Below are 17,633 nucleotides of genomic sequence, written 5' to 3' on the forward strand. Positions count from 1 at the left end.
TTATCCCTTTGACTTTTCTGTACCCTATAACGAGCTGGTCCTGGTTGAGGTTCTTTAACCGATGTTACACACAAGAACCATCGGATTGTTTCCCTCTTCCTTAGAGCCAAATGGCAGGACTCAGTTTAGAGAACGATAGATAGCTTCGCGCCCTGGTCGAGGTTTTTACCGGTGCTACACAAGAACCACCGGAAGGTTTCCCTCGACCTCAACAATCGGTTGAGTCGAATGGCGGGGCTAATGGAAAAGAGGTTATTTTCCTGAATTTTTTTATGTGTTGTTACTCTCTGTAATGTCCTCGTTATCCATATGAAAGTGATATACGAATATACTTCGTAGGCTGTATAAGGTATACCTGCAATGTCTCTGGGTGATTCGAAGATTTGGGGAACGCTAGTATATCACGTCATTCTTCATTGCGACCTGTACATGGCACCGTGATAATGATGATATAGGTGGGGAAAAAGGAGAAATTATGCAGGTTAACTAGATGCTTAAGACGCTATTCAGGATGTGATATACATGCACTGTCGATGGATGTATGCATCATGGCTCCCCCCCCACCAAGTGGCCAAACAAGAACTAGCACAGGCAAAAGGGGCCCTTTTCGGGAACTCAAAAAAGACACGATTTTTAAGGAGCCGATTATAACCATTAAAGTCAACTGATTAATAAATAGTAACAGAAAAACTTAAAATAGTCATGCTAGAAAATGAAACTTCCCTATATATTCTCATATTAACTAGTGAATTAAGAAGCATTAAGCAAAGGATGCCATGTCTACCCCCACTCTGATTCTCGTAGCCAATTTAATGTGTGCCTTCGATATTCTCATGCAGGTATTTGTGGAAGTGGGTGATGTACAAGGAAGGAAGATGTCCGCTTGAACAGAGAAAATTGTGAGAGGAATTATGTTTGCGGATGTCGGTGGAGAGGATGGCAGTTGGTTGGCTGCTGAGTGAGGGAGAGCGGGGTTTATCTGACATTTTGGTGGTGTTTTCTGGGTTTGCTTAATAATACACATATATCTACATATATATATATATATATATATATATATATATATGTTTATGGGCATACGAAGCCAGATGATATGATGGGTGTAGGGTTAGCATACTGGCTGAGGTTTCCCATTCGAGGGAAAATCATAAACTATGAGTGTGCCTCGTGGTGTAGGGAGAGGGAAGTGTAGCAAACCAGTAGGATGAAAACGGAAAAAGGATCCGTATCCATATGTTCTCGTTGACAGAATAACCGCAGCGGAATAGTATATCGGGAGGCCGGGAGCTTAATTATCTCATACACGTGTAAATATAGACTTATACGAAAGTAACTCCCATGATTCCAACGTCTCTTTCACTTGATAGGTCTAGCAGAGGGGCCGGGATGGTCTCTCAATTCAGGAACGATCCTCGTCGTGTCAATAAGACCTGGGTATGCTTTGGCAAAAGCCGGCCCGAGCGACCAATTATTCAAGTTCCGCAAATGCCGCTCAAAAACGGGGTTTATAATGAGCTCTTCGGAGTCTGCGGTCGTGAGTAACGTATCAGTCCCCTCATACGGCCAATTGATGCTCAGCGTGGTGGTGTATGGGATGAACCAATTCTGAAATTCGTAGTCTTTGTACGAGGCAACCATGCGGTCACGCATGCGTGGCCAGGGTAGATAATCCATCCAGGCAGGGTGCGGTGTCATGATTTGGGAAATACGCGGGGTAAGCCATTCTGGGAGGCGGTCGTAGTTTTGCTGGGTGGGGTATATTTGCCACCGCATGAGGAGGAACATGACGTAGAGGACGGCGACTTGTTCGGGGAGGTTGCTGATGCCGGGGAATTTGCTAAGGATGTCCGTAAAGACCTTTGAGAGGGGGTGGGAGTATGCGCTCTTGGCCGGGTTTAGGAGTGAGGAGACGCTGGGGTATGGTGGTCCGACAAGGACCTGTTTGGATGTGCCATCTTCCGCTTCGCGTTGGCGGGTGCGGAGAAAGTCTAAGAGAATGCCATCCATGGGGCACGTTGGATCCACGTTGCGGACAGGGACCATATGGGGGCTAATGTTTGGGTCAAACTGGTTCCATGGGGACGGGGGCACATGCCGATAGCGCATCGAAACGTTGAGGGGCGGAGAGGAGGAGCTCCGTATGCGTTCCGATATCTTGGGAACCTGTCGAGGAGAGGACAGGAGAAAATTGAACCCTAACCGTTCTCCCGACCCTGAAAAATCTAGATCATGCGACAGACATTTTCTCTCAGAATCAAAATTGTTGCTAGGCTGGCGTCGTGGGTCCGTAGTATGTGTGGGGACAGCACTCCCAGGGCAGTTGGGACGGAGTGCATGCCCTGGAGATACAGCAACGGAAGGAGGGGGGTTGTCGAGGGTTCGTGGGGAATCGACAGGGCCCATACCAGGGGCCGTCACCGAGTTGAAGCTCGAGGCGGGCATGCGTAGAGGAAGTTCCGGTTTTACTGTCGTAGAGGGATGGCAAACTGGCAGTTCAGAGTTGGATACAGGCGAGGGCGGGGCGCCGTGGTATTGGGTTGACCAGGAACGAGAGCAAGAACCATTACCGTTGAAGGGATCTGGCTCCGTTTTACAGGAATTGGGAGTTGTATTAGCAGCCTTAGAAAAACCGCCATTCACGACCGGCTGGATCATAGCTAACACAGAGGCCAGCATCCTCCGAATATCTTCATTTTCCTTCTCGACTGCGTGTTTCTGGCTCAACGCCTTCAGGAGGTCCTGATACGGCTGCTGTGAGGTCAATTCTTGTACCCGTTGCTCTAACGTCTCAATCTGAGCTTTTGTCCTTTTCCTAATTGCCCGCTGCGCCTCACGGTCATTTGCCCGTTTCTTCGCGAGCTGCTCCGGTGTGAGGTGTGCAACACCACGGGACGAGGCAACGGAGGGAGCCTTTCTCTTCCTCCTAGCAACCGGGTTGGGTTCTGGTAACATCTTTGGACTGCCTTTGCTCTCTGATGGAACTGGGGTCAGGCTGTAAGTTGGATTGAGGTCGGAATAGGTTGAGTTGGCGGATGACGAATTGTTGGATTCATGATGGAGGTTGTGGCCAGCCATACCTCGTCGACAGGATGCAGCTACCCCAGCAAGGGGTGCGAATCATGTACGTGGGTAGTAGGATGCGATTTTCCGGTTGGAAGGGATGGTTAGTTATGGTGAGACGATTGAAGAACAAAAGGGCTCCAGGGTTGAGCCGAAGGCGCGGGTTCATCCACAACTCTCTCCGACGCTCTGGCTCAACAACACGGCAATCCTGTGGCAACCAAAGACGTTGACTCTTTTTCTCAATGGGCAATGTTGGAAACTGGTTCCTTCATTTTCAGGGTTGCCATTTATCCGATTGCCTCCACTGCAACGCCACTAAATGGCGCGGCGGGGCTTAGCCGGCCACTAATAAATATTCAAGGACCAAAGATGCACAAATATAAGACACATCTTGTGGGCAGAACTTGGGAAGATGTCAAGACCTTCCCAAGATTTTCCCTTTGTAACTGTTCTTTGTAAATATACTCCGTAGGAGGGGCAATGTCTTATCTCAAGGAAATGGGGCTCGTCCCCAGCGGATATGAGCGAACCAGCTATGAGCACAGAAACCAACCTTATCCCCGACTACTTTGCCCAGACGCCGGTCCAGCGGCTCAGGATGAGTTTCGGTTAGTTAAATGTTCGGCGTTAACTCACTGTTCGCTCGCTAATCCGTTTATCAAACGCAGTTAGTCATCTGTTTGTCTTTCTGCATTGGTTGCTCCGTGGCGTGCTTTGTACATCACTTTATATCAATCAAACAAAATATCAATTCTCCCTTCTCATCGCCATCTTCTCCATCTAACCCGTCGATCCGACTTCGAGCCCGGTTGGATGCAGGATCCCCGATCAGTCGTACATGCAGATTGACTCCCATGGGCCGTTTCGATCCTCGTGTTGGACATCCTGTTCCCTCATTTGGGTCACCCAGCAGAAAAAACACCTAGAAATGTCTTCATCAGTGCATATCGACACAGCTGCCAGTAGTGTAGTTCGTGGACAGCTCATGGAGATAAGTACATAGGCATCATTGCTTCCTCTGGTTCTTATTCGCACCGGCCGGCACAGGATCTCAGTTTTCTCAGACATTATATGTCTCCGAACAAAAGATCCGAAGTCCCGGCTGAGCCTCAACCTTTTTAACACATCTCATACATATGTTGCCGGGATTGTATTGGAGCCAGCTTGAGTTGATGCGCCATAGCACAATACATATCCATCAACCCTTGTGCAGAGTGTTCGATATCTTAATAATGCGTTAAAACTCACCGAAACTGGCAGTTTTCACAGCCAGAACCCCAGACCAGATCTATAAAATCTCCGTATGCGGATCTGAATCACTTCTAGAATGCTGCTTTGCCTGGTTGAACCCTAAACTTTTCTGCAAGCGTGTTACCCCCTGGGGATCCAACGATGGAGACATTGGGACGCAGGTGCGGAGATATAATTTTCAATTGACCACCACCCATGGCCTCCAGATCCTGCACAAAAATGTGCAGCAAAAAGCACTGGTCTCTATCTGATCGTAGGCTCCGTACATCTGCTGGACAAAGACAAAATTCCTCAAAGAAGAATCTTTTCGAAATGGATAGATAAAACCGCCACTGTCAGGAGGCATCGCAAATAGTTACTTCTGTAGGGCACGACCGGCGAGACACCGGGAATGGCTGAAGCCTTTTTTGCTGATCAGCTAGTTTCTAGAACCCCTTGAACCTTTATCATCTCGTCTGGAGGCGAGGAGATACGTCGAAAGGAAAACGGGGAGTTGCTTGAGATGAAGATTCGAGCCAGATCTGCCGCTAGCTTCGGAGATATCGTTCGATGCATGCGCGAAAGAAAAGTCTCCGAGCGACAAGCCTTGGCTGGAGCTAAGACAGCAAAGAACCGGAAGAGGACGATCACATACATACGATATTTACCTTGCGTCAAGTTTGAACTTCTCCAACTGAGCAGAGAATCATTTTTGGTACGACATGGGGGACCTGGCAAAAAAAAAAAAAAAATATGGAGATGGAACGTAAGATGAGAGGAATCAAGAGGAAACATATCGGCGAAGCCGACAAGTCATGATTGATAGAGTGGATTTTGATGGCCCAGTCTGAAATATATAAATGCTGTCTCGTCATGTCTTTACAGATCTCTCCTTTTCCTACTTCTCTATTCCATCACGATAAGAAATGCAGAAGATTCCCTCGCAAATATTGAGCAAGACAAAAAGGATTTTCATGATACAAAACTCCTGTTTCGATAATCTTTATTCGCCAAAATTTAACTACCCTTCAACGCCAAATCCAATTTTTTCCCACCCATTTCAACAAATACCTTTCTTCACTCCAATCCTGACCTTTCAAGAAGAGATCTGCCCGGTCATGTCGTCATCTAGTCCAGCAATCCCTGCCACAGTCGCTGCTTCGGGAATGTCGGCAGCTGCCAGCGAGGAATTCTGGAGGTAAAGTCGCTTATTACCTTGATCCTACCCCTTAATGAGGCAACAGTATCAAAACTAACCTCCTTATCCAGCAACTCTGTCGATATCGTGTTCAACATACAATGGGCGAAAGATCTCCAAAACAAGATACATGAGTTTCTCAAGAATAACATCGAATGGTTGGGTATTGCTCATGACGGTGGATCTGGACCTGCTGCTAGTAGTGGGGGTGAAGCTGGCGGGAAGAAAATGCTTGACTTTGCTTGTGGTAATGGATTTCTGACGAGGGTACGTTCATTTTCAATCCTGCAATACCGTTGAATCCATTCCCGGTAATCATTTCTCTCCCACAGTCATACATATATACATGTCTATGGATATACGATACAAAATAACATATGAGAAGCAACGCTAACTTTTCCAAAGGTCTACCATCCCTTCTTCATCAAATGCGTTGGCGTCGACATTGCGTCTGGGATGATCAAAAAGTACAACGAAGCTGCCATTGAGCTGGGTCTAGGGCCGGAGAAAATGTACGGCGTGCGCGGAGACATATTTGCGCCGACACCGACTAAAGCAGGTGATGTAGTCGCAACCGCAGTCGTAGGCACTGACCTATCTCGAGAAGAATTCTTCAATTTCGACTTCGTGGGAATCGCCCTTGCGCTTCACCACATGGAAGATCCTGAGAGTACCATTGTGAAGTTGGTGGAGAGATTGAAGAGCGGTGGTACGTTTTTGGCGATTGATCGGGTGGAGCCGGAGCCGGGGTCGGAGTCAGAAGGGAAGGAAGGGTGCGGTTTCAAAGGGCATCACCATCAACACCACCATTACCAGCATCATCACCATCAGGAGGATGGTCCCCATAAAGGCTGTGGCCATAAACATTGCGCTGCAGCTGCAGACCACCTCAGCCAAGCCGCACATACCATTTCCCACAAGCACAACAAGTTCTCCCGTCAGCAAGTCAAGGACATGTTTGGCCGTGCTGGGTTGACAGATGTGGACATATTGGTCACGGACTGGACGGTGGAATTGCCAAATGTGCCAAATGGGGTAAACAAGCTGTTCTTTGCAAGGGGGAGAAAGGTGTGAATGTTGCTGGCGGGGAAAATCCTGGAAGCTAGGAATTTGAGAAGAGGGAGCAAGATTGATGTATACCCATGATGTTGTATTTTGATATTGAAGAGTTTTTGTTTTTGGCGGAGCAGATAGTCTGGTGAAAATGTTATGTTCTCATGCACCGTATTAGGTTGAAATGAAAGCATTATTGATATAGCAATAGAGAAAGCCATACTGTACACATGTCAACGAGAAGATAACCGCCGCTCCTCATTTGAGCGTTTACCAAGTGTGAATGCTGTACAAATTAAAGTGTATATGTACAAACAAAATGAGTTAATGAATATTCGAGCAATGCATGGGATGGCGGGAATCCAACGAGATAAATAAGTAACAAGAGCCGTAGATGTAAGGGGATCGATGTCTCTATGAATTGTATTTATCTTCATGAATAATAGATATGCAGCTTGCGAATTGCTGGACAACAAAATCATTTTGTTGCAAAGACTGGGATGTGATGGGTTATTCGATCATATGTCCCATTCTCCCGATCTATGTGAAGCTGAAGTGTTAGCTACGGAAGGGAAGAAAGGAAGAATAAAAGCGGTAAATAGCAGTACACGCAACAACGTATAAAAATAAAAGCGTACAAAACAAGCGACAACCTGGTAAAAACTGACCTTAGTCCTTAGATATTCCTCAATCTCTGTACTCCGGATCCCCTTCCGGCCCCCAGTCCGCCATGCCAGCGGGATCATGGGGACTCTCTCCTTCACAATAACCTCCCGATTAGGACCTTCGACAGCCATGACTTTATCAGGATTATTTGTCAACAGCCGTATCCCGCCATTTTGCGCAGAGTTCGCACCAAGTCCTAGATCTACGAGCATGGCAGTTGCCAGACCATAACTGCGAGCATCTGCGGGATGTCGAAGTATAAGATTGGCCTCAACTGTATCATTCCCCAGATCTTGCAGATTGTATGCCTTCAGCTTTTCGCCCAGGCCAATTCCACGTCCCTCTTGACGTAGGTAAATAATCACACCGCCGGGGTGCTGCTCATGGGAAGCCGCGGCCTCGGACATTAATCTTGCTGCTTCATCTAATTGTTCTCCACAATCGCACCTTGCCGACCATGCCGTTTCACCAGTATAACATTCCGAATGTATTCTCACGAGAGGGAATTGTTCCGGTAGCTGCGATTGCATCTGCTCTTCCGACTCTGCAGTTTGTTTGGTCTGCAACACCCAATCCCCCACTGTCTTCCCAGCATTCGTACCATTCAAAGAGCCCTCGTCAGAACCCCCCTGGGTTCCCTCCACTCTTTTACCGTCAGAAGGAGCCCCATCGAACCAACTATTCTGTCTCCCGGGCCATAATCTCCCTACATACGCCCCGCGAATCATGCGATCCATCTCTGTCTCCCCAGGCCTCACGCGATCCAAGCTTCGGCTTCGAATCGAGTTACCAAACACAATAGCCAAATGTTCCTTATCATCCGCATCATTGTGATAGAGATGGAGGAACATTTCCGCGCCCGTGGTTGTGGGGATGCGCGCTCGCACGACACACTCGACATTGGGAAGCCGCGGGAATAACTTGGGCTGGTTGGCCTTTATCAAGCGGCCTCTTAATTCTGTCGTCAACGAAGACGTTTGGGTGGATAAATACGCATTCGTGAGACCGTGTGGTGTGGTGGGAGGGGTGAAGGAGGGCGAGATGATAGAGGCGGGAAAATTGGTAGTTTGAGCTTGACTGTCATCGCTTAAATGGCTGTGGGTGTGGTTGGTATGGAGTTTACTGCCGCTGGGGCATTGTTCGCGGATTTGTGATAAGGAAGAGGGTGTTTGGGTATCATCGTGGCTTTCGGAGAGCGAAAATTCGCTGATGGCTGGTCGCTTCGGGTGGAAGGTTTGTGGCCAAAGGAAGGGAGAGGTGTGAGAGGGGAATTCTTGCATATTTGAGAGCAGCATTCAAGAAGGGGACGGGAAGGAGAGAATAGTTATAGCATTGATCGTATCCAGTATAAAAACAGGAGCACCGAACGCTTTACATCAATTTTTGATGTTGTTGGACAGGAGCAAGGACACACAACACACACTCTGATTTTGGTTCTTTAGCTCATATTTGAATTTAACTGTAGTTTACAACACCTAGAACCTCGGTTCGGCTGAGTCAGCTTGGGGGCGTTGTGTCGCTCCGCTCGGCATTTACCCCACGCCTAAATAAACTGGTGCTGGTATGCCCGAAGACGATATCATTTGTGCAAGTGCAGCGGAGAAGACAGTGGTTGAGAACCCTGGGGATACAATAAGAACCAAATGCATGAAGCTAGTGTCCCCCAAATTTGCTGCTATCAAAGAGGTCACTTTTTATTCCTATGTATAGTAACCAACCCTCAGAACTCCACGGTCCAAGAACATACCGTATCTCCAAGGTAAAATGATCTTGCCAGTCGGCCATAGTACAGATTTCAGAAAGCCAAAACACTCAAAACAGATTCCGGCACGCCTATACCAATTATCAAAGTGTGGAAAGTAAGCCAACCAAACACCCGTCCATGTCTTCAATCGTAAACTGAGCCTCGGACGACTTGGAAAACTCTAAACCAAATATTCAAACACAAAAAATGGTAGTTACTGTGCAGATATAGAGATATGCAAAGGGCAAATCTCCAAGCGACAAAAAGGGATAGAGCAGTAACGCCAGCGTCACTCTTACTTTCCGGGAATGTCGAGTACAAAACGGCGGTCAACATCCATCTCCTTATCATCTTCCTCCCCCTCGAACTTCAACCTATACACATCCTTCTTAGAGCCCATAACCTCCGCGCGGTAAAATGTAGTCGTATCGGGATATCTAGCGAGGACTTGTTTTCCCACAGAGAAAAATGGAAGCGAGGCGCCGACCTGGGGAATTGGGATCAATGAAGCGGCAGTGGTTTTGTAGACCGCACCCTCTTCTCCGTTTTCGTTGGGCTCAGGATCTTGAACATCATACCTGGAAAGGGTGTCAATGTTTAAAATTAAAATCCATGCATTGAGAAGCTGTCGTTTGAGCTTACCGCTTTTTATGACCCTCCCCAGCAATGCTTTTGATAATGCACTGAATACCTTCGCCTTCTACACCCTGTTGCTTCTTATTGTGTTTGAAAACAACTTCCGCGCCAACAAAGAGCTGTCCACTTTTTTCTGCTGCTGTGCCTTTCGTGCCTTCAACCCCGTCTTCACTCTTGACAGAAATAGCTTCGCGGGCTTGACTGCTGGAGACACTGGTGCTTCTATGTGTGCCACTTTTGAGTCGATTTAGTTTATCAGAAACCCCAGCTGCTGCTGGAGCGGGAGAATCTGCAGCTGAAGCGTCAGCTTCGTTCTTTCTTTTCCGCGGTTTTCCGGTGGCCGAGGCACGAGTTTGGGGGTCAGCTTCAGACGCAGAGCGCAAAGCGATGAGTATTTCCAGGTTTTTGATTACGTCCGCTGGTTCATCCAGTAGAATCGCACGCTCCTCATCACTGTGCTTGTTTATTATACGATGGAAGTTTTCCATCTGCTCCAGCTCACTTGGCGTTGCTTCTGAAATTCGTGTTGTTAGCAGCAAACCTTGCAGTTTGGAAACTAGTTGGGTTTCGTCGTTTGGATATCAATTCATTAAAAGGCCTGAGAATTGGCGAAATGCAAAGGTATGAATGTAAAATATAGTAAAGACGTGAAATTCAAATTTTTCAGTGATGATTTAGGCATAACAAGAGAACGGAGGGGAGCGGAGAGGAGTTGGGAAAATATGGGCCAGGAAGTAATGCGAGACCCAGATCTCAATGAATAGACTCCCTCAGGTCGAGGGCATGTACCCGGAAAATAAGTATACTTGATACTCGTTCATGAGATATATCACGACAGTATATCCATTTTAGTTCGACCAAGAACAATTCAAGAAGTGCTGTCTTGGGGTAAAACTAAGAAAAGGAAGTTTATCCACACATGATGGTATTTTCAGAGGCTAAGACAAAATGTCCAAGGGAAATTGAAGGAAGAATGCAGGGAATGAATCAAAACAACATCACAAATGATAAGGGAAGTTTTGGAGGCGACTTGATCACGCATAACAAACTTTCCAACAACAGAATCCCAACGGAGTACTCAATCCAAATGGAACGTAATAAAAGGGGAAGTAAAACATGCACTCACTTCTGCCGGTCTTTGCGATTTTTTCCCTCAACGCAGCCAGTGCAAAACCAGGGGATTTCTGCTTCTCATTCCGCTCGGCAGCTTTGAATATATCTTGACGGATCCGATTCCACATTTCAATTTCTTCATTTGCAGCCGCCCCATTGTCCCTGGCGGAGGGGCCCCTGGGTCTGTTCCGGGACATGATGGCCCCTCCACGTTCTAAGTTCGTCAGGGAAAGTCTTGCAGCCTGGGCTCTCCCTTGTTTAGCCTTTTGAGCTTCCTCACGCTTTTCCAGAGCTCTTTCTTCTCCAGCCTTTCTTGAGTTGGCAATATCTACAGCTTCCCACTCTGAACCGGCCAGCAATTGAAATTCGAAGCTCTCCCTTGCTTGCCTGCGGGTGTTCAAAGCTGGCGGGAGATATGGCGCTTTGAGGTATCTTGTAGCAGGATATAGTGCTCTGGGTGATAAAGCTGTACTGCTAGCAACACCACTGCTACTCTGACGTTGGCTAAGCCCACTCTCCTCACAATCTGATACCCCGCACTCTGGGGTAGCTATCTGGAGCAAATTTGTGATAGGAGTCAACGATGAGATAGTTGATGGAGAAGCTGATATCGGCCGTTGCTGTGGCGCGGTAGGTAGATGGGCTCCCGCAGCCAACGAGACCATCGAGACGAGACGAACCATGGAACTCGTGGCTGGGGTTGGACTGTCCAGGACTCGCTGGTTTGTTTGATTGGACATGGCCAAGGTTTGTACCGAATTAGGTACAGGGATCACGGGATCCAGAGCTGGGTAGTGGATGAGGTAAGCAGAGATAGTCAATGGCACGTGATGGTCTTGCGCGTGCCAAGGTTTGGTTGGATCCCCTAAACATCAACAAGTTGAGAGTTGGCCTTGACGCTGCTTATGGTGTTTTGATGAGGAACGAGAGTTGGTTCAAAACACAGAGGAGAGAAAGAATAGGAACAAGAAGAAGACCCATTGTTATAAAGTATTCGAGTTGTGATTGACTCATTACACAATCTCTTTTCCACAGCAACTGCGACTTGACTCTCTCTCACTCTTCAACTATGCAAGTGCCTATCTTCCGGCTGCAATGCGGTGAGTTTTGATGTTGGCTTGCTATCCCTAACCGTTGTCGGTTACTGATGTAGTTCTTCTGTCAAAATAGACGTAAATAGCTACGATTGGGGTGTGTTCGCCATTTTTACCTCCATGGGCACTTAACTCTACCTCTCCGTCAAACATGATGCTGATTTCGACCAGGAAAGATCGGTGAAGAATCCGCTGCGGCAAGATACGCGGCTGCAACCCCTTCAACCGACCTTTCTATTCAAAATGACAAACCATACGCAGAGGTATATTTCCTTCTTCTTCGATCACTCACAATTGCTGGTCTCATACTAACTAACTGTTTGGCTCATGTTAGCTATGGATGGGCACTCACCCTTCTCTCCCGTCCAAAGACCTTCAAACCAAAAGGACTTTGCTCGACCTGGTGCAGAATAACCCAGAACTGATGTCACAAGAAATTATGACCCGGTATAAAGGGAAATTACCATTCCTGTTCAAAGTCCTTTCCATTCGGAAAGCTCTTTCAATCCAAGCACACCCAAACAAACATCTGGCAGCTGTTCTTCACCAGAGGGATCCGCGCAACTATCCAGGTTAGTCGCTCGATGGGGAAAATGAAAGTTACTGCCGATAATGTCGATTAATGTTCCCTATCAGATGATAATCACAAACCGGAAATGACTATTGCCATCACCCCTTTCGAGGGCTTGTGTGGCTTCCGTCCTTTGGTTGAAATTGTCCACTTCCTGCGTGTCCTAGAACCATTGAGAGAGCTTGTTGGATCAGAGGCTGCGGAAGCCTTTGAGAGGGTGGTTAGTGGTCAAGAGCAGCCTGAGGATGCAGCCTCCACAGAGAAGAACAAAGCGGCTCTAAAAACTTTATTTACCAAGCTGATGACCTCTACCCCAGAGGCAATATCTTCGGCTGCGGAGAAACTAATATCTACCGCCAAAGCCTCCCCAAGCACATTCGGCATGTCGGAATCCAACCCCTCAACCAATCCTTCCAACCCAGAGGAGATAGCAGCAGTAGCCATTCGCCTAAATGAGCAGTTCCCCAACGATATCGGACTATTCGTCTTTTTTTTCCTCAACTTCGTTAAACTGTCTCCAGGCGAAGCCATGTTTCTTAAAGCAGATGATATCCACGCATACATTTCCGGCGATATTATCGAGTGCATGGCCTCCTCTGACAATGTTGTTCGAGCCGGCTTTACTCCCAAGTTCAAAGACGTCTCCACGCTGACCGATATGCTCACATACAATTATGCCCCCATCCAAGAGCAAAAAATGGAGCCAACAGATTACCCCTACGCGACGTTGAATTCAATCGCGTACTTGAGCGGCTCATCGTCCTTGCTATATGATCCACCAATTGAAGAGTTTGCTGTTGTCAAGACGGATTTGAGACGTCGTGGTGCTAAGGCTACATTTGACCCGATCAATGGTCCCAGTATCTTCATTTGTACGAGCGGCCAAGGGAACATAAGTGTAGGGCCAGGAAAGACTGAAGAGGCCAAGGCGGGCTATGTGTTTTTTGTTGGGGCTAGAGCTGAATGCGTGATTGAAAGCACTGCACTGGAGGATAATGAAGTGCCCTTCACTACTTTCAGAGCATTTTGTGAACTGGACCGTTCTGAAGATGTGATCAATGGACATCTGTGAGGCCAGAGGGACAATAAGTTTTTTGGGGTGTTTCTTTCTTTTTCTTTTTCTTTTTCTTTTTATTTATTATTATTTTTTAATATTCCCCTCATTTTATTTCAATGTTTGCGTTTGAGGAAGAATCCATGAATTGTTGTCATGTTAGGGTGATGCTATACACTCCCCTAAAATACTCGACCAATGAAGCTCTGCCCTTGAATGCTTCGATACGTGATCCGTTCAAACAGGATCCGTTCAAACAGGACTAGCTCTTAAAACTTCATTTGACTTTGGATGGCTCGCGACGCTACTCGGTGGACTCCGACTAGCTCTGACGTCTAAAGAGATCAACCGAGGAAGACCGGTAGCAATTTGGGAAATTGATGATAGCGATTGCTGCTGTCAAATACCCCATCTGCCAAGCAAGAGGGGGTTTGTCTACCTCGCTACAACACCAGAGACTATGCTGTGAAGTCAAGCTAGCGCTCGGTCAGCGAATAGCTAGATACCCGAAAACAAGAATGGCATGCATCCTTGCGCTCTCAAAAATAGAGACGAATATTCTCTTCTGCTTGCATCCTTTTTTGTCCATCTCTCAATTTGTATAATTTGCAATCTGGGGTATTTTGTCCATATTTCGATTAGCTACAAATTGATAGTTTCTGGAACTCGAATACGGATTTCAGCAGCTCGATTTTCACGTGTTTTCAATACTGGTTCTTTACTTGGGCTTTGTGTCTAGTTGCACAACCTTGGAAGCTTGCAAAAGTGAACGGTATCAAGAGAAATCCGTGGTAGTTACTCGATTCAACCAAATTCATACTCTTGGATTAGAAGATCAAATCATGGCTCCTACTAGTTTCCCTCCCAAACTCAGTGTCCTTGAGAAGCTGGACCTGGTCCCAGCAAACCTCTCCCTGATCGCCAGTGCAATCTATGCAGCGATTACTGGCCTAGTTCGTGGTCAGAGCGGCCACAGGTATTACCGCAAGCATATCAACCACGCTGTTATACGGAGGGCGATTAGTCGGTTCTCAACACGGCAGAGTCAGTAAGTGACATCGACCTTTTATACAAGCGTATAACCCGTTGACACAATTTAACGGGTATCCCTCTCAAATTTATTATATGCGATTTTCAGTTGACACATTGCGTCATGAAAAAGAGCACTTAACCCTGCGACAAATCAAGCGTACGAAAATTTTGCTAAGGCGAAAGGGTTCACGCCGCAAACTGTTGCTCTTGACCATGAGGCGGAGGGCCATTGGATCGGCAATAAAGATGCAAAGAATGTACTAGTTTACTACCATGGTATACCCCTCCAGACCTTAGAGAGCGCGCTCCTCCTCGATTACTGTAAAAACAGATACTAATCACATCCACTTTTCTTACACATATAGGAGGCGGTTTTGCATCTCCCGCAAATCCCGGATTTTTCCAGTTCCAATCCAACATCCTGGACAAACTGACTGCAGCGGGAAAAGACATCGCCATCTTCTTAGTCACATACACCCTGACCCCGCACGCTGTCTATCCCACCCAACTACGACAAGCTGTTGGCGCACTCCGCTACATAGTCGAAAAGACCGGTCGTAGCCCTGCAAATGTCTTTATCGCTGGCGACTCAGCTGGCGGCAATCTCACCCTAGGCATCCTTTCCCATCTCTCCCACCCACACAAGGCGATTGAACCGCTGGAGCTTTCGGAGCCGCTGGCTGGCGCTGTGCCGATTTCGCCGTGGGTCTCGTTTTCTCTGAATTATGCCTCTGTCAAGGAGAATCAGAATAAGGATATCCTTGAGATCTCGGTGCTGGAGAGATGGTCGTCTTATTACATTGCTGAGTCGGAGTCGGATAATTATCTGGAACCGCTTCGAGCGCCGTCGGATTGGTGGAAGGACCTTAAGGTCAGGGATATGTTGATTTTGACTGGTTCGGATGATTTGTTCCGTTCCCCTGTCGAGGAGTTCGCCGAGAAGCTAAAGGTTTGTTTTCGTCCCCCTTCCTCTCATTTCTTTGGCTTTTCGAGATACCCTTACGTATTGTGTAAGAGGCATTGTCTTGTGTTTTACCCCCATACGATTTATTTTCTGTCGGAAAATCTAATATCCAATTTTCTACTATCCGATTTTAGTCTGTATTCCCAAACACGACGTTCGTGGTGGGCAAGGATGAATGTCACGATGCACCCATCGTAGCTCTGATGTTAGGTGATCAAACCGAAACAGAACAAGGAAAGGCGTACTTCTCGTTTTTCTCGTCGAGACTTTGAGAGGGTCATTATAAAGAGGTGATGGAAGTTCTAATCATATTCACAAATAAAGTTAAATAACAACGTGTTAATATGTGGGGCATCATCATGGTTTTCTTGAATTTGAATCCTGTTTCGCTATGTGTATGTGATGCAGATGTTGAATGTACACAATAATTGTTTGCAATCCTATTGACGTTCCTTAATGCTTCTCCCTTCGTCTTCGATATTTCATTACTACGGGTGTGGGCAGATTCAATGGTTCAGATACCATATGCTTTGAAGGTAATACAAAGATAGCGTATCTGATACAGATGTTGGGCGAAACTTTGGTAAGAAGCTAAAACACAACTTTCCTTCCATCACAGCGCGACAAAATGGCCATGCTCACACGAGCTGAAAGAAGACCAGCATCATCGTTTGCTAGTTTGAAGGTGCATTTATACGTCTATTTTTGAATGGCGTGGACATGGCTAACTACATAAATTAAACAAAAATATAGAAATATAACTCTGGGAGACATGTCGGACCAACTAGCAGTGCATCACCTCTTTAAAAAGTGGCAGTGCAGAAATTGAAAGGGCAGGGATATTGAGGAAAAATGAAGGGGTGAACGAAAATGGGCTATGAGGACACCTTTGCGGCATATTTTGACGCGGCGGCATCGAAAAATGCGCTCTTCTCAGCTAGATCGGTAAGGAGTGGATGGTCTGGTTGTACCTTTTGAAGGGATCTGCAAAAACAATTGGAGTAAATCGAGTTTAGTTAGCTTGAGTTTCATAGAATTTTGTCATGTTTTATCTGGATTCAACACAAGCTCGAAACATGCAAGAGCACTTACGAGGTGAGCTCAGTCGCGTCCTTTCCACTCAATACATTCAGGACAATCAGATTTGCGATCGTCTGAATATCATTAGGGTATCTTTCCAGAGCCGATTGAAGGGCGACTTCAGCCTCGGGTAAACGGCCTAGGTGTAGTTCTGAAACAGCTTGGCCAACAATTGAGATGGGAGACGAAGTATTGGGATTGGAGGCAAGTTCTTCATAAACATAGAATGCGGATTGGTATTTCTCACTACCCTGTGGATGTTGTATGATTGGTTAGCAGGGTTGTTTGGACGGTTTGAGGTGCGGCAGAAATTGAACATACCACTCTCAGGCCTATCCATGACTCAGCCAAGTTGACAAGCAATGAATCTTGAGCCCATCGTCGTGCAGCCTGGATTTCCTTCTGGGCGAGATAAGTGCGGTTTTGTTGGAGGTGGATTTGGACAGTTAGGGCGACGCTGAAAGATTAAAGACGTTAGGATTAGCATGGATATTCAGACAGGCGGAAGTACACTCTTCTGCAATAACAAAGGTATCGTATAGTCATAGCCATGAAAGGCAGCTATGCATTCCACTCACGCTTCAAGATTTCCCTGATGTTTCGACAACAGCGACAATGCCTCCTCGCTTTTCCCTTGTGCTTGTAGCACCGTCCCTATAAGAACCTGAGTAGTGGCATTTTCTGGATTCTTTGCTACCAGCTCCTCCGCGCCCTTAAGTGCAACTGCTTCGTCGCCCGCTGTCTGAAGTGCCAACACCTTGACGGCGGCTAGATCAGGTACATCTTCCTCCCCTTCCACCTCCGCAAGGACATCGTCTGTTTGTCCAAGGGCAATTTTTGCACGGAGCTTGAGAACGCGAACGGTGAGAGTGTTTTCAGGCGAGAAGGTGGAAGAATCAAAGTCGATGACTTCTTGATATTGGCCCTGGTGGAAGGCGTTGTGGATGTTCAGGAGCTCTGGAGGTTCAAGGTGTCAGTGTTTCGGCATGTCGAACGAAAATGGGGATGGGATTGGAACTGATTCACCTCCTTCAGCCGAGAATGGATCCATTGCTGCTATGCGACTCGCTTATCATATAAATCTGGTTGGGTTTTTAAGTGTGGGCGTCGAGAAACTCTCTACAATTAACCACTG

At 46.9% G+C, this 17,633-nt stretch overlaps 7 protein-coding genes across 7 annotated transcripts; 3 read left to right on the forward strand and 4 right to left on the reverse strand.

Moving 5' to 3' along the window:
- Positions 1-1,356: 1,356 nt before the first annotated feature.
- On the reverse strand, positions 1,357-3,075 carry PADG_02128 (uncharacterized protein; the record flags this gene model as incomplete). Its single annotated transcript, XM_010759406.1, has 1 exon — positions 1,357-3,075. The coding sequence occupies one exon, from the start codon at positions 3,073-3,075 to the stop codon at positions 1,357-1,359; it is 1,719 nt and encodes a 572-aa protein (XP_010757708.1).
- A 2,336-nt stretch (positions 3,076-5,411) lies between these two features.
- Positions 5,412-6,565, forward strand: PADG_02129 (uncharacterized protein; the record flags this gene model as incomplete). Its single annotated transcript, XM_010758915.1, has 3 exons — positions 5,412-5,491; positions 5,563-5,758; positions 5,897-6,565. The coding sequence occupies 3 exons, from the start codon at positions 5,412-5,414 to the stop codon at positions 6,563-6,565; spliced, it is 945 nt and encodes a 314-aa protein (XP_010757217.1).
- Positions 6,566-7,022: 457 nt separating this feature from the next.
- On the reverse strand, positions 7,023-8,490 carry PADG_02130 (GTP cyclohydrolase II; the record flags this gene model as incomplete). The annotated part of the gene is made up of 2 exons (XM_010758916.1): positions 7,023-7,106; positions 7,213-8,490. 2 exons carry the CDS (start codon positions 8,488-8,490, stop codon positions 7,023-7,025), a joined length of 1,362 nt encoding a protein of 453 aa, XP_010757218.1.
- Positions 8,491-9,249: 759 nt separating this feature from the next.
- On the reverse strand, positions 9,250-11,443 carry PADG_02131 (uncharacterized protein; the record flags this gene model as incomplete). Its single annotated transcript, XM_010759407.1, has 3 exons — positions 9,250-9,532; positions 9,597-10,104; positions 10,717-11,443. 3 exons carry the CDS (start codon positions 11,441-11,443, stop codon positions 9,250-9,252), a joined length of 1,518 nt encoding a protein of 505 aa, XP_010757709.1.
- Positions 11,444-11,772: 329 nt separating this feature from the next.
- PADG_02132 (mannose-6-phosphate isomerase) lies at positions 11,773-13,440 on the forward strand (the record flags this gene model as incomplete). Its single annotated transcript, XM_010759408.1, has 4 exons — positions 11,773-11,803; positions 11,969-12,060; positions 12,132-12,369; positions 12,434-13,440. 4 exons carry the CDS (start codon positions 11,773-11,775, stop codon positions 13,438-13,440), a joined length of 1,368 nt encoding a protein of 455 aa, XP_010757710.1.
- An 824-nt stretch (positions 13,441-14,264) lies between these two features.
- PADG_02133 (uncharacterized protein) lies at positions 14,265-15,690 on the forward strand (the record flags this gene model as incomplete). The annotated part of the gene is made up of 4 exons (XM_010759409.1): positions 14,265-14,470; positions 14,585-14,730; positions 14,820-15,403; positions 15,553-15,690. The coding sequence occupies 4 exons, from the start codon at positions 14,265-14,267 to the stop codon at positions 15,688-15,690; spliced, it is 1,074 nt and encodes a 357-aa protein (XP_010757711.1).
- A 603-nt stretch (positions 15,691-16,293) lies between these two features.
- On the reverse strand, positions 16,294-17,549 carry PADG_02134 (uncharacterized protein; the record flags this gene model as incomplete). The annotated part of the gene is made up of 5 exons (XM_010759410.1): positions 16,294-16,402; positions 16,511-16,749; positions 16,820-16,955; positions 17,077-17,455; positions 17,525-17,549. 5 exons carry the CDS (start codon positions 17,547-17,549, stop codon positions 16,294-16,296), a joined length of 888 nt encoding a protein of 295 aa, XP_010757712.1.
- Positions 17,550-17,633: the final 84 nt, after the last annotated feature.

Source organism: Paracoccidioides brasiliensis (assembly GCF_000150735.1).
Source record: "Paracoccidioides brasiliensis Pb18 unplaced genomic scaffold supercont2.2, whole genome shotgun sequence".
Lineage (NCBI taxonomy): Eukaryota > Fungi > Ascomycota > Eurotiomycetes > Onygenales > Ajellomycetaceae > Paracoccidioides > Paracoccidioides brasiliensis.